Source organism: Procambarus clarkii, chromosome 36 (genome assembly GCF_040958095.1).
Source record: "Procambarus clarkii isolate CNS0578487 chromosome 36, FALCON_Pclarkii_2.0, whole genome shotgun sequence".
In the NCBI taxonomy this organism is placed as follows: Eukaryota; Metazoa; Arthropoda; class Malacostraca; order Decapoda; family Cambaridae; genus Procambarus; species Procambarus clarkii.
Window position 1 is genome coordinate 22,410,503 of NC_091185.1, and position 15,313 is coordinate 22,425,815.

The 15,313-nt window shown below is 48.5% G+C and overlaps 2 protein-coding genes across 2 annotated transcripts in view; one reads left to right on the forward strand and one right to left on the reverse strand.

The window, feature by feature from the left end:
• LOC138371674 (proteoglycan 4-like) overlaps positions 1-3,642 on the forward strand; it is a 4,315-nt gene extending 673 nt beyond the window's left edge. Inside the window, exons 2-4 of the mRNA XM_069336676.1 lie at positions 3-453; positions 1,315-1,657; positions 1,883-3,642. Of these exons, the coding sequence (XP_069192777.1) occupies positions 3-453; positions 1,315-1,657; positions 1,883-3,642 (2,554 nt within the window). The remainder of the gene's footprint in view (positions 1-2; positions 454-1,314; positions 1,658-1,882) is intronic.
• Positions 3,643-5,509: 1,867 nt separating this feature from the next.
• Positions 5,510-14,857, reverse strand: LOC138371676 (mucin-22-like). Its single transcript, XM_069336677.1, has 4 exons — positions 14,793-14,857; positions 13,739-14,654; positions 13,310-13,439; positions 5,510-5,892 (listed from the first exon to the last, which is right to left on the reverse strand). Exons 1-4 carry the CDS (start codon positions 14,855-14,857, stop codon positions 5,510-5,512), a joined length of 1,494 nt encoding a protein of 497 aa, XP_069192778.1.
• Between the last annotated feature and the right edge of the window lie 456 nt (positions 14,858-15,313).

Below are 15,313 nucleotides of genomic sequence, written 5' to 3' on the forward strand. Positions count from 1 at the left end.
AGTAACCCCGGAGGAGACTGTGGTAGTAACCCCGGAGGAGACTGTGGTAGTAACCCCGGAGGAGACTGTGGTAGTAACCTCGGAGGAGACTGTGGTAGTAACCCCGGAGGAGACTGTGGTAGTAACCCCGGAGGAGACTGTGGTAGTAACCCCGGAGGAGACTGTGGTAGTAACCCCGGAGGAGACTGTGGTAGTAACCCCGGAGGAGACTGTGGTAGTAACCCCGGAGGAGACTGTGGTAGTAACCCCGGAGGAGACTGTGGTAGTAACCCGGAGGAGACTGTGGTAGTAACCCCGGAGGAGACTGTGGTAGTAACCCCGGAGGAGACTGTGGTAGTAACCCCGGAGGAGACTGTGGTAGTAACCCCGGAGGAGACTGTGGTAGTAACCCCGGAGGAGACTGTGGTAGTAACCCCGGAGGAGACTGTGGTAGTAACCCCGGAGGAGACTGTGGTAGTAACCCGGAGGAGACTGTGGTAGTAACCCCGGAGGAGACTGTGGTAGTAACCCTCGGAGGAGACTGTGGTAGTAACCCCGGAGGAATCTGTGGTAGTAACCCCGGAGGAGACTGTAGGTAGTAACCCCGGAGGAGACTCGTGGTAGTAACCGGAGGAGACTGTAGGTAGTAACCCCGGAGGAGACTGTGGTAGTAACCCCGGAGGAGACTGTGGTAGTAACCCCGGAGGAGACTTGTGGTAGTAACCCCGGAGGAGACTGTGGTAGTAACCCCGGAGGAGACTGTGGTTAGTAACCCGGAGGAGACTGTGGTAGTAACCCCGGAGGAGACTGTGGTAGTAACCCGGAGGGAGAATCTGTGGGTAGTAACCCCGGAGGAGACTGTGGTAGTAACCCGGAGGAGACTGTGGTAGTAAACCCCGGAGGAGACTGTGGTAGTAACCCCGGAGGAGACTGTGGTAGTAACCCCGGAGGAGACTGTGGTAGTAACCTCGGAGGAGACTGTGGTAGTAACCCGGAGGAGACTGTGGTAGTAACCCCGGAGGAGACTGTGGTAGTAACCCCGGAGGAGACTGTGGTAGTAACCCCGGAGGAGACTGGTGGTAGTAACCTCGGAGGAGACTGTGGTAGTAACCCCCGGAGGAATCTGTGGTAGTAACCCCGGAGGAGACTGTGGTAGTAACCCCGGAGGAGACTGTGGTAGTAACCTCGGAGGAGGACTGTGGTAGTACCCCGGAGGAGACTGTGGTAGTAACCCCGGAGGAGACTGTGGTAGTAACCCCGGAAGAGACTGTGGTAGTAACCCCAGAGGAGACTGTGGTAGTAACCCTCGGAGGAGACTGTGTTAGTACCTCGTAGGAGACTGTGGTAGTAACCCCGGAGGAGACTGTGGTAGTAACCCCGGAGGAGACTGTGGTAGTAACCCCGGAGGAGACTGTGGTAGTAACCCCGGAGAAATCTGTGGAAGTAACCCCGGAGGAGACTGTGGTAGTAACCTCGGAGGAGACTGTGGTAGTAACCCCGGAGGAGACTGTGGTAGTAACCCCGGAGGAGACTGTGGTAGTAACCCCGGAGGAGACTGTGGTAGTAACCCCGGAGGAGACTGTGGTAGTAACCCCGGAGGAGACTGTGGTAGTAACCCCGGAGGAGACTGTGGTAGTACCCCGGAGAGACTGTGGTAGTAACCCTCGGGGAGACTGTGGTAGAAGACCCCGGAGGAGAATCTGTGGTAGTAACCCCCGGAGGAGACTGTGGTAGTAACCCCGGAGGAGACTGTGGTAGTAACCCCGGAGGAGACTGTGGTAGTAACCCCGGAGGAGACTGTGGTAGTAACCCCGGAGGAGACTGTGGTAGTAACCCCGGAGGAGACTGTGGTAGTAACCCCGGAGGAGACTGTGGTAGTAACCCCGGAGGAGAACTGTGGTAGTAACCCCGGAGGAGACTGTGGTAGTAACCTCGGAGGAGACTGTGGTAGTAACCCCGGAGGAGATCTGTGGTAGTAACCCCGGAGGAGACTGTGGTAGTAACCCCGGAGGAGACTGTGGTAGTAACCCCGGAGGAGACTGTGGTAGTAACCCCGGAGGAGACTGTGGTAGTAACCCCGGAGGAGACTGTGGTAGTAACCTCGGAGGAGACTGTGGTAGTAACCCCGGAGGAGACTGTGGTAGTAACCCCGGAGGAGACTGTGGTAGTAACCCCGGAGGAGACTGTGGTAGTAACCCCGGAGGAGACTGTGGTAGTAACCCCGGAGGAGACTGTGGTAGTAACCCCGGAGGAGACTGTGGTAGTAACCTCGGAGGAGGACTGGTAGTAACCCCGGAGGAGACTGTGGTAGTAACCTCGGAGGAGACTGGTAGTAACCCCGGAGGAGACTGTGGTAGTAACCCCGGAGGAGACTGTGGTAGTAACCCCGGAGGAGACTGTGGTAGTAACCTAGGAGGAGACTGTGGTAGTAACCCCGGAGGAGACTGTGGTAGTAACCTCGGAGGAGACTGTGGTAGTAACCTCGGAGGAGGACTGGTAGTAACCCCGGAGGAGACTGTGGTAGTAACCTCGGAGGAGACTGTGGTAGTAACCCCAGAGGAGACTGTGGTAGTAACCCCGGAGGAGACTGTGGTAGTAACCTCGGAGGAGGCTGTGGTAGTAACCCCGGAGGAGACTGTGGTAGTAACCCCGGAGGAGACTGTGGTAGTAACCCCGGAGGAGACTGTGGTAGTAACCCCGGAGGAGACTGTGGTAGTAACCCCGGAGGAGACTGTGGTAGTAACCCCGGAGGAGACTGTGGTAGTAACCCCGGAGGAGACTGTGGTAGTAACCCCGGAGGAGACTGTGGTAGTAACCCCGGAGGAGACTGTGGTAGTAACCCCGGAGGAGACTGTGGTAGTAACCCCGGAGGAGACTGTGGTAGTAACCTCGGAGGAGACTGTGGTAGTAACCCCGGAGGAGGTTGTGGTAGTAACCCCGGAGGAGACTGTGGTAGTAACCTCGGAGGAGACTGTGGTAGTAACCCCGGGGGAGACTGTGGTAGTAACCCCGGAGGAGACTGTGGTAGTAACCCCGGAGGAGACTGTGGTAGTAACCCCGGAGGAGACTGTGGTAGTAACCCCGGAGGAGGTTGTGGTAGTAACCTCGGAGGAGACTGTGGTAGTAACCTCGGAGGAGACTGTGGTAGTAACCCCGGGGGAGACTGTGGTAGTAACCCCGGAGGAGACTGTGGTAGTAACTCCGGAGGAGACTGTGGTAGTAACCCCGGAGGAGACTGTGGTAGTAACCCCGGAGGAGACTGTGGTAGTAACCTCGGAGGAGACTGTGGTAGTAACCCCGGAGGAGACTGTGGTAGTAACCCCGGAGGAGACTGTGGTAGTAACCCCGGAGGAGACTGTGGTAGTAACCCCGGAGGAGACTGTGGTAGTAACCCCGGAGGAGACTGTGGTAGTAACCCCGGAGGAGACTGTGGTAGTAACCCCGGAGGAGACTGTGGTAGTAACCCCGGAGGAGACTGTGGTAGTAACCCCGGGGGAGACTGTGGTAGTAACCCCGGAGGAGACTGTGGTAGTAACCCCGGAGGAGACTGTGGTAGTAACCCCGGGGGAGACTGTGGTAGTAACCCCGGAGGAGACTGTGGTAGTAACCCCGGACGTCTCATGCCAACACAAACCTTCACATAAAAAAAACACTAAACAATAAATATAAACCGCAAATGGTCATACGCAGACACGTTAGAAAACAACAACATGAATGAGAGATGCCCAGAAGGAACATGTGACCTCGAGGGAAGCGGCGAGTGAAGTTCCCTCCTGACACAGAACGCTCGCCCCAGCCAGAGTGGTGTGCGGCGGCGAGTGAAGTTCCCTCCTGACACAGAACGCCCGCCCCAACCAGAGTGGTGTGCGGCGGCGAGTGAAGTTCCCTCCTGACACAGAACGCTCGCCCCAGCCAGAGTGGTGTGCGGAGGCGAGTGAAGTTCCCTCCTGACACAGAACGCCCGCCCCAACCAGAGTGGTGTGCGGCGGCGAGTGAAGGTCTCTCCTGACACAGAACGCTCGCCCCAACCAGAGTGGTGTGCGGCGGCGAGTGAAGGTCTCTCCTGACACAGAACGCTCGCCCCAACCAGAGTGGTGTGCGGCGGCGAGTGAAGGTCTCTCCTGACACAGAACGCCCGCCCCAACCAGAGTGGTGTGCGGCGGCGAGTGAAGGTCTCTCCTGACACAGAACGCTCGCCCCAGCCAGAGTGGTGTGCGGCGGCGAGTGAAGTTCCCTCCTGACACAGAACGCTCGCCCCAGCCAGAGTGGTGTGCGGCGGCGAGTGAAGTTCCCTCCTGACACAGAACGCTCGCCCCAACCAGAGTGGTGTGCGGCGGCGAGTGAAGGTCTCTCCTGACACAGAACGCTCGCCCCAACCAGAGTGGTGTGCCTGGCAAGCATCGCCGTGGGAAGACCAGTCGCAGGAGAGGCTTCCCAATATGGCCGCAAAGGCAGCCACAGTGTGCCACTGGTCATGCACTGTAGGCTGACTCCCAGTGCTCCTTGATATTGCTGATGTGAACCTGCAGTGTAAACATTTAATGTGAACCTGGTGTATGAACTTGGAGTGTGAACCTGGGATGTGAACCTGAAATGTGAACCTGGAGTATGAACCTAGAGTGTGAACCTGCAGTGTGAACCTTGAGAGTGAACCTGCAGTGTGAACCTGGAGTGTGATCCTGGAGTGTGAACCTGGGGCGTGAACCTGGAAAGTGAGTCTGGTGTGTGAACCTGGAGTGTGAACCTGGAGTGTGAACTTGGGGTGTGAACCTGGAGTGTGAACCTGGAGTGTGAACCTGGGGTGTGAACCTGGGGTGTGAACCTGGAGTGTGACCTGGATTGTGAACCTGGAGGGTGAACCTGGGGTGTGAACCTGGAGTGTGAACCTGGAGTTCACACACCAGGTTCTCACCTGGAGTGAGAACTTGGTGTGTGAAGCTGGTGTGTGAACCTGGAGTGTGAACCTGGAGTGTGAACCTCGAGCGTGAACCTGGAATGTGAACCTTGATTATGAACTTGGATTGTGAATCTGGAGTATGAACCTAGGGTGTGAACCTGGGGTGTGAACCTGAAGTTTGAACCTGGAGTGTGAACTTGGAGTGCAAACCTGTAGTGTGAACGTGGAGTGTGAACTTGAAGTGCAAACCTGGAGTGTGAACCTGGAGTGTGAACCTGGGGTGTGAACCTGGAGTGTGAACCTAGAGTGTGAACCTGGAGTGTGAACCTGGAGTGTGAACCTAGAGTGTGAACTTGAAGTGCAAACCTGGAGTGTGAACCTGGAGTGTGAATCTGGTGTGTGAACTTGGAGTGAAAACCTGGAGTGTGAACCTGGAGTGTGAACCTGGGGTGTGAACCTGGAGTGTGAGCCTGCAGTGACACATGTCGACACATGTGACGTAGTACGTATTCACACCTGTCATGTTGTTGGTGTCAACACCTATCATGTCTTAGTCAACATCTGTCATGTCTTAGTCAACATCTGTCATGCTCTATTTCTCAACACATATAACGTCGGCTGTGTCAACAACAATCACATTGTGTCAACAACTATCACGTTGCCTGTGTCAACAACTATCACGTTGCCTGTGTCAACAACTATCACGTTGCCTGTGTCAACAACTATCACGTTGCCTGTGTCAACAACTACCACGTTGCCTGTGTCAACAACTATCACGTTGCCAGTGTCAACAACTATCACGTTGCCTGTGTCAACAACTATCACGTTGCCTGTGTCAACAACTATCACGTTGCCTGTGTCAACAACTATCACGTTGCCTGTGTCAACAACTACCACGTTGCCTGTGTCAACAACTATCACGTTGCCTGTGTCAACAACTACCACGTTGCCTGTGTCAACAACTATCACGTTGCCTGTGTAAACAACTACCATGTTTCCTGTGTCAACAACTACCACTATGTTATATTTGTATTACACATAGTGCAATAGGCATAATAATGTCGTGTGCAACAAACCCGTTCTTTCGTGTAAAACACTGTTCATTGTGCAAAATTATAATAATTTCCATAAATGTAACACCGTGAATCGACCTATTATGATGTTGTGGATTTTCTATGTTGCCTGAGGCCCTCCAGGTCTGATGCTGAGGCCCTCCAGTCTGGTGTTGAGAGAGGCTGTGGTGTCTCTAGGATGCCTGAGGCCCTCCAGGTCTGATGCTGAGGCCCTCCAGTCTGGTGTTGAGAGAGGCTGTGGTGTCTCTAGGATGCCTGAGGCCCTCCAGATCTGATGCTGAGGCCCTCCAGTCAGGTGTTGAGAGAGGCTGTGGTGTCTCTTTGATGCTTGAGGCACTCCAGGTCTGATGCTGAGGCCCCTCTAGTCTGGTGTTGAGAAAGGCTGTGGTGTCTCTAGGATGCCTGAGGCACTCCAGGTCTGATGCTGAGGCCCTCCAGTCTGGTGTTGCGAGAGGCTGTGGTGTCTCTTTGATGCTTGAGGCCCTCCAGGTCTGATGCTGAGGCCCTCCAGTCTGGTGTTAAGAGGTTGTGGTGTCTCTAGGTTGCCCGAGGTCCTCCAATTGTGGAGATGAGAGACAGGTCTTGGACTCTCTTCAGACCTCAGGAATAAAGAGAAAACTTCAATACATGTTTGAGGATAGTTTTCCTTTTCACTTTGATTAAAACTCTGACTTTAATTTTATTTAATTAACAATTTGTGGTGACTATTGAACTTAACCAATATTCCTAAAACAAAATTAAGGGACTCTATATCCTGAACGAAATTAACATCAGTCAAGTCAAAATTATACTTATATTTACAGATTAAAAAATCAATTAATTTGTTCATGACTCTGCTTGACATGTGAGAATTTAAAATATGGAAACTATGTTAAATATTCATATCTCGCAATAGGCAAAGGCTTTCACTTACCTATAATTTCATAGTGATAATAAAACTAGAAATTTACGTATTTGCCTATAACCCAATTATATTATTTTAATAACTGGAAAGGCAAAGTAAAAGTGAATAACTATGGAAAAGTATCCTATGATGATCTAGACTTAATTTTGATATTTATATTATTGATCACAATAATATCGCTCACTCTTATTCAGTAATATTAGCTCGATTTATGTAAGATCTTGCCAATTACTGAGATTTATAAGCAGAACTTAATCATTTTCGTTTTCTATAGTGATAACCATCAATCAACACTAGTTGCGTTGTGATGCCATGTAACCAAAAACACCTATTAATGAAGTCGAAGGAGAGTCCTAATACATGTATAAGTGTATTGAACTAAATTTCGGATGAAACTTCATCTTTCATCAGTGTGTTGTAAACAATGCTCTGGCAGAACATTGTTTACATCACGTTGAGCAAGATGAGGGTACAGTTCAAGTTCCAAGGACCATAGGGCTGGTAAGCATGGGATGAAAGGCAGGGGTGGGATACAGAACACTTGAGCAGAGAACAGGATTTATGTGGGAGGCGGGATACAGCTCGGTGGCCCAACCATCTTGGATAATATTTACAGCTGATTCTGTAGAACGATGGAATGATGGGGTTCACATGGTTTCTCACAGAAGGCCTGACTGGTATCACTAGCGGAATGTGTATTGGTGGTGAGGAAAATGGCGAGTCGGAAACATTGATTGAGTCGTCGAAGTCCGCCGAGTCGGAAACATTGATTGAGTCATCTGAGTGCGCCGAGTCGTCTCGTTACAGCTGAGGGTTCTTCAGCTTTCTAGGGCATCCGTTATCGGAACTCTGACTGATTCGACAGCTTCATCTTATTACGGGCACTGCGTCCAGCGAGGCTAAGTACCCTGAAATATATTGTTGTTGCCATGACTTGTATATTTATGAAGGGTGCCTTGTTGTTACGCAGCAGGAAAACCAGAATAACTCCCGTGAGTGTAATTACTATACCCAATCAGCTCTAATTTCATGAGTATGTGTGTATATATACACTCTTAGGTAGAAATTACCTGATAATAATATTTCAGCGTGGAGCTAGCAACAAAGGAAGCATACTGAGGAATCACGTGTCACCCAAGATAACAGGCATTGACAGGATTAGACAGTGTTACAGAGCTGGCGGATGTATTCTCCGTTCAACTTTGGCAGCTCAGCCTCCAAATGTTTAAATTTAGTAGTTAGCATACTAGAAGTACTCCCTGAGGTGAATCTTGACCCTATGCAAGAGAGTGCAGGTAGGCCTTGGACCATAGAAGCTTGGGTCGGCAGCAAAGTTCCTGTATAACCCCCTCTACGGGTTGCAGTGGTTTACGATGTCTCTTTGAGTGGCTCGAACAATACTCATTTCTTAAGGAGGCCCCTCCATCTTCTCCTGAGTATGATCAGAATGAAAGAGGGGCTGACCTCCTAATGCAATGTGTCTTGCCGACTATCTCACGATTGGTATCTGTGGTCTATGAGAGCGGACACGTCCAATGCCTAGGTGGTGAGTGAGCAGAAGGTTATGATGTAATGGCCACAACCAGTGATACCTTGGATGAAGGTATCATTCAAAATTTGGTCTTAATAAGTTACATATGTATTGGCTCTTTCTTTAACCTTTATTCAATCACTACAGCATTATAATAAGAGTCTCCACATCTGTTAACATTATTCACAATCTATGCACATGATTACAACATTTTCATACGTCAATTTAATGGAACTTGATATACTCAAAACTCATCGAGAATTGTTGGTATTTTTATAGACTGCTAAATATTGCAATAGGCTACAATATTATACAGTTTAAATTGTTCACTGCAAATAATGACGTCTGTATCTTTTTTTCCAGAATGTTTAGAAGACTCAGCCAAGCTGTAGATGAAATCTAATGCCAAACATCTTGCAAATTCGATTACCAACATTTGAGATGCTATATCACTAACTAGCAAACCAATCATGAAAATAAACAGCAAACCAATCATGAAAATAAACAGCTAACCAATCATGAAAATAAACAGAGCAGTGACATTAGATACTACCCTAATTAATGTACTGTAATGGGTGGTTGTCACTGATAATCTAATGACCTAAGTTCGAATAGCTTACTGAGGAGAATATCTTAGTGAAGCGAATATCTTGCTGAGGAGAATATCTTACTGAGGAGAATATCTTAATGAGGAAAGTATCTTACTAAGGAGCAGGACCAGTTCCAACTTTGGTTTAGAGTGGTTGTACCTCCAAAGCCCGTGAACAAATTGGCTTGTACAACTCGTTTCAGTTCACACATTGTAAGTGACAAATTTAAATCTCAGTGCATACCTTATTAATAAAATTAATAATTACGCACCAGCAACAACAACTTTGTGACGCCATACTCTAATTTGCCAGCCAACAACTTGCAAGAAGTTACATCACACACCAATTTATCAACCAGCGACACTGAAAGGAGGAACGTCACGAAACAGCTACAAAATCTACTAACAGACGACAAGTCGCAAATCAAAGACCCCGTTAAGAAGCCGGAAAGGTGTAATTCATCAACAGACAGGGTGGCGGAGAGTATGATCGGGGTTGGGGGTTGCCGTGGGGCGCCCCTGGGGTTCGGAGCCTTAGGCGCTGGTACCGTCAGGATCTTGGTGGGGGCCCTCGTCGCCTTCGTACTCGTCATCGTCGTCAGCCTCATCGGGTTCTGGCAGGCAGGTTAGTGCTCAACACTCTCATGAGTTGCTAATCTAGGTGAGTACTCACTGCTTCCCTCCTGCCCCCTTATTTTTATTCTCTCTTTTTGTAACAAAGACCAAGGCTCATTATGAACTGTGTTCTTAAAAAAAATTGCAAGATTAGTATTGAAACCTGACCATAGAATCTCATATATATATGATGAGCTTATTATTTACATATATTAGGGATAAGCTAATTTTAACATTAAGTAACTATTATGTTTGAAAAAATGGAATCAAAAGCCAACTGTGTATCAATTATCATGTGATGAATTAGCAGGTCGGGTGTGGAGGTGACGGTGATGCGACTAGTACAAGGCTTGTTTGGTGCCCTGCTCGTGCAAGGTGGTGTGTTCCATGTTGGGGTCTATTAGGACTCCTTTAAAGAGAGTTGATTCGGGTGGTTTGGAGTTCTCCACGCCGGTAGATCATACATTGGTCGGTACTGCGTTGGTGGAGGTGCTTCACGTCAGGTTACCCGAATTGGTGGTTACCTTACCTACCTTGAGGTGCTTCCGGGGCTTAGCGTCCCCGCGGCCCGGTCGTCGACCAGGCCTCCTGGTTGCCGGACTGATCAACCAGGCTGTTGGACGCGGCTGCTCGCAGCCTGACGTATGAGTCACAGCCTGGTTGATCAGGTATCCTTTGAAGGTGCTTATCCAGTTCTCTCTTGAACACTGTGAGGGGTCGGATACATACGGTGGGCATACAGCTCGTTCAAGATTGTCGTGTACTAATTAAGTTCGTGAAGCAAGATGTGTTCCAGAAATTACTAGCTCGTTGTGAGGGGGCCAGTACTTACCTCAGTCTGCAAGGGAGCGAATTATCAATGGAAAGTGCCAAGCCATTAGACTATTTTAGCACTTGGAAGGGGTCAAGATAAGGATTTGGGATGGGACGAAAGGAAACGAATGGTGCCCAACCATTAGGACGGTCGGGGATTGAACGCCGACCTGCATGAAGCGAGATCGTCGCTCAACTGTCCAGCCCAAGTGATTGGACAGCCTACAAGGGAGTGCACGGTTCTGGTGGTCAACTTGAGTGTGCCATTGAGAAACGTGGCAGTGCATGGTGTTCCGTTCGAGATGTCCGATAGGCTGCTGACCTGGCTGTTTGGGCAGTATGGTAAGGTGCTCAGCGTTTGGTGGAATAAGGTATACCCTGGATATTGTAAGGGGATGCTTGCTGGTACCCAGACGCAAACGCTGTCCCTCGAACGGAGTATTCCGTCATCAATTTTCCTGTTGGGGTTTACTCTCGGTTGTCAATATGCTGGCCAGCCCCGTACCTATTACAGATGTGGACTGACGACTCACTTGGCAATAGCGTGCGCAGTTAGTGCCACTGACCACATCTTCAGTGAATGTGACTTTCCGCCGCTCACAACTCGGGACGTTCCAGTGGAGGTGTTAGCTAGGGATGTTGTACTGCCCCCATAGTATGTGCCTGTGCCCCGGTGGCCAGCGAGGAGGCAGAGGTGACGCCTACAGGAAACGTCGAGTCTGGCTCCGCTTGTGCTGGAGCAGAAGAGGCAGAGGAAAGCTTCTCGGTTGTGTTCCTGTGATTATGAGGACATTGTTGAACAGTTGAAGGATGATCTTGATGTGGGGGCTAAGGATGTGGTGGACATGCAGGGATGGGGGGACGTTGCTCCATGTCGCTCAACATATGATCCTGTTTATCCAAAACGTATTTTGTTGGGAAAGTCTCCTCCGAGTGACCTCTCCGGTGGTGGTGATTTCACTTGTCATCCCGCGACAATTATCAGCAGTATGCTCCTTGCGACTGCACCACCTGTGATTAACCATCCATTTGACAGTTGAGCCACGTGTTAAGTCCGCTGCTGAGGTGAGTTTTAAAATGCCTGTCTGTCATGTTGATTACACTGATGTCGGTGGAGTCTGAAGGTGCTGGTTAGGGTGGCGACACCTGCATTCAGCCCAAATAGTAGGTCAGTCCTGGCCATTAGAGCTTCAACTTAGCTCTTGTACAGGTACAGTACTTGTCTAGTTGTTTTTGTGGGAGATGAGCAATGTCTCTTGGGTCCCACCTCTCAACTCTCAATCGGCTGATGTGCAGGTTCTTGAGTCTAATGAGGTTCGTCATATCTACACTTGAAACTGTGTATGGAGTGAACCTCCACCACATCACAGCCTAATTAAGTGATAAGGCCACTAAATGTGGTGACAAGGGTTGCCACTTGTCACCACAACACTTGCTACAACACTTGCCACTGTGGTGGCAAGTGTTGTATTTGAGCTGTCTGTGGTGGAAAGTGTTGTATTCGGGATGTCTGTGGTGGCAAGTGTTGTATTCAGGGTGTCTGACATTGCAAGTGTTGTATTCGGGCTGACTTGTGGCAGGTTTTGTATTAGAGCTCTCTGTGGTGGCAAGTGTTGTATCTGAGCTGTCTGTTGTGAGAAGTATTGTATTCGGGATGTCTCTGTTGACATGTGTTATATTCGGGCGGACCGTGGTGGTAAGTGTTGTATTTAAGCAGTCTGTGGTGGCAATTGTTGTATTTCAGTTGTCTGTGGTGGCAAATGTTGTATTTGAGCTTACTGTTGTGGCAAGTGTTGTATTTGAGTTGTATGTGGTGGCAAGTGTTGTTTTCGGGCAGACTGTTGTTGCAAGTGTTGCATTCGGAGTGTCTGACTTAGAGAGTGTGTTGTATTCGGGCTGACTGTTGTGGTAAATTTTGTATTTCAGCTCTCTGTGGTAGCAAGTGTTGTATTTGAGTAGTCTGTAGTGGTACGTGTTGTATTTGAGCAGTCTGTGGTGGCAAGTGTTGTTTTTGGGCTGTCTGTGGTTGGGAAGTATTGTATTTGAGCAGTATGTAGTGGCAAGTGTTGTATTTAATCTGACTGTGGTGGTAAATGTTGTATTGGAGCTGACTATCGTGGCAAGTGTTGTATTTGAGCTGACTGTGTGTGCAAGTGTTGTATACGGGCTGTCTGACGTAGCAAGTGTTGTATTTGTGCTGTCTGTGGTGGCAAGTGTTGTATTCGGGCTGACTGTGGTGGCAAGTGTTGTATTCGGGCTGACTGTGGTGGCAAGTGTTGTATTTGACCTCTCTGTAGTGGCAAGTGTTGTATTCGGCCTGTCAATTCAATTTCTTTCTTTATTATGCACCCCATACCCATCCCGTGGGCGGTGGTGTAAAGGATTACAGAGGCACATAATCGGTTCACTAACTGAACCCTCTAGTTCGTTTAGCTAAGCAAATAACAATAATTGACGCTTTTGACAAAAATTTTAATGTTATATATACAAGTGCACATACTCATACATATATGTACATATATATACGTATTCATATATACATACACATACATATTTAATTACCCACACAAATACACACATCAGTAACATATTGTATCACAAGTGATTCAGCAAGAGGCTCATAACAGTCACTATACAAGGCCCTTTACATCTATAGTGAGTCACACAGTTACTAGTTACTCCACACCCACCCAACTGGGCGGCAGCTTTACTTTCATGTGCATGCATTACCTACAGTAAGGAAATTTTGAATACTTTGCTAAGATTTCGGGCAGCACATCAATATGAATGAAGTACTTACACATTTCTTGGACACTATTGATGGTGTCATCTCTAAATTCCGCGATTTTTTCACATTCCATTATATAATGACACAAAGTATGCGAATAGTTCTGCTGACAGAGTTTACATTTAGTCAAATCGACATCAGCAGATGTTACAAACTCCCAAAGGTTCTTGTAGCCGAGCATAAGCCTAGCAGTGGTAACATCTAGAAGTCTGCCAACCTTATTGGATGACCGATAGACGTGCGGTACTTCCTGCATAATAGAATGACGATAGATGGAGTAACTGTGTGAATTTCACTTTGCCTCAAGTCTCCGAAATTTAGTTGATGTTCAATATTGCTGTCCTCAGGCTGCCCAAAGGCAGTCCAAGTTGGTAATCAATTCACTCTTTACGAGCAAAGGTCTTGGCCAACTCATCAGTTCTATTATGCATTCGGAGACCAATATGGGAAGGAATCCACAGGAGACAGACTCTGACTCCGTCATTGATTATATCATTATATCTGCCTTTGGGAGCTGAGGGCAGTCAAAGATGACAAGGAGCCACTTACAATTAGCGTGCTGCCTATGGTGGCAAGAGTTGTATCTGAGCTGTCTGTGGTGGCAAGAGTTGTATCTGAGCTGTCTGAGGTGGCAAGAGTTGCATCTGAGCTGTCTGTGGTGGCAAGAGTTGTATCTGAGCTGTCTGTGGTGGCAAGTGTTGTATCTGAGCTGCCTATGGTGGCAAGAGTTGTATCTGAGCTGTCTGTGGTGGCAAGAGTTGTATCTGAGCTGTCTGAGGTGGCAAGAGTTGTATCTGAGCTGTCTATGGTGGCAAGAGTTGTATCTGAGCTGTCTGAGGTGGCAAGAGTTGTATCTGAGCTGTCTATGGTGGCAAGAGTTGTATCTGAGCTGTCTGAGGTGGCAAGAGTTGTATCTGAGCTGTCTGTGGTGGCAAGAGTTGTATCTGAGCTGTCTGAGGTGGCAAGAGTTGTATCTGAGCTGTCTGTGGTGGCAAGAGTTGTATCTAAGCTGTCTGAGGTGGCAAGAGTTGTATCTGAGCTGTCTGAGGTGGCAAGAGTTGTATCTGAGCTGTCTGTGGTGGCAAGAGTTGTATCTGAGCTGTCTGTGGTGGCAAGAGTTGTATCTGAGCTGTCTGTGGTGGCAAGAGTTGCATCTGAGCTGTCTATGGTGGCAAGAGTTGTATTCGGGATGTCTGTGGTGGCAAGAGTTGTATCTGAGCTGTCTGTGGTGGCAAGAGTTGTATCTGAGCTGTCTGTGGTGGCAAGAGTTGTATCTGAGCTGTCTGTGGTGGCAAGAGTTGTATCTGAGCTGTCTGTGGTGGCAAGAGTTGTATCTGAGCTGTCTGTGGTGGCAAGAGTTGTATCTGAGCTGTCTGTGGTGGCAAGAGTTGCATCTGAGCTGTCTGTGGTGGCAAGAGTTTTATTTGTGGTGTCTGTGGATTGCAAGAAGACTTCTTGCAGTCCTCTGATGTTATCGTCATCATAACATTACATCATCTGTAATTATTGATGTGTAGGAACTAACTCCTTCTGATAGGTCGTTCACTTAAATTAGAAACAGCAGCAGTCCGAGAACAGAGCCTTGTGGGACCCCACTTGTTACATTCCTCCAGCTTGTAACCTCCTCTCTGACTGTGACTCTGCGTTGTCCTTGAGGTAGTCCCTCATGAAGGTCAGTGGTTTCCTAATTATCCCACTTTGCTTCCCCGTCTTGTACACCAGACTTTCATGTGGAACAGTGTCCAATTATTTTTGTCAATCGAAGAAGGCGCAGTCATTGACCTCCTTTATTTTAGTAACTTTGTTAGAGAAGTCAACCAATATTGTAGGGCACTAGTTTTACTTTCTAAATACATGCTGCCTTTTTGTTACGTCGATCCTGTCCAGATGCTCCACCGTTCTCCATCTGATTACTTTCTCTAACACTTAACACGGAATGCATATCAGTAACATATGTCTGTGACAAAGTACTTCAGCAGACTGCTTCATTAACCATGGTGAGAATAAGTCTGGCCATGTTGATATTGTCACATAAAGTTATTTATTGTTTGTTAGCTCTTCTACAGTGACAACAAAGTCATCGATTACTTCATCTGGTAACATCCTACTTCCTCATCATACAAC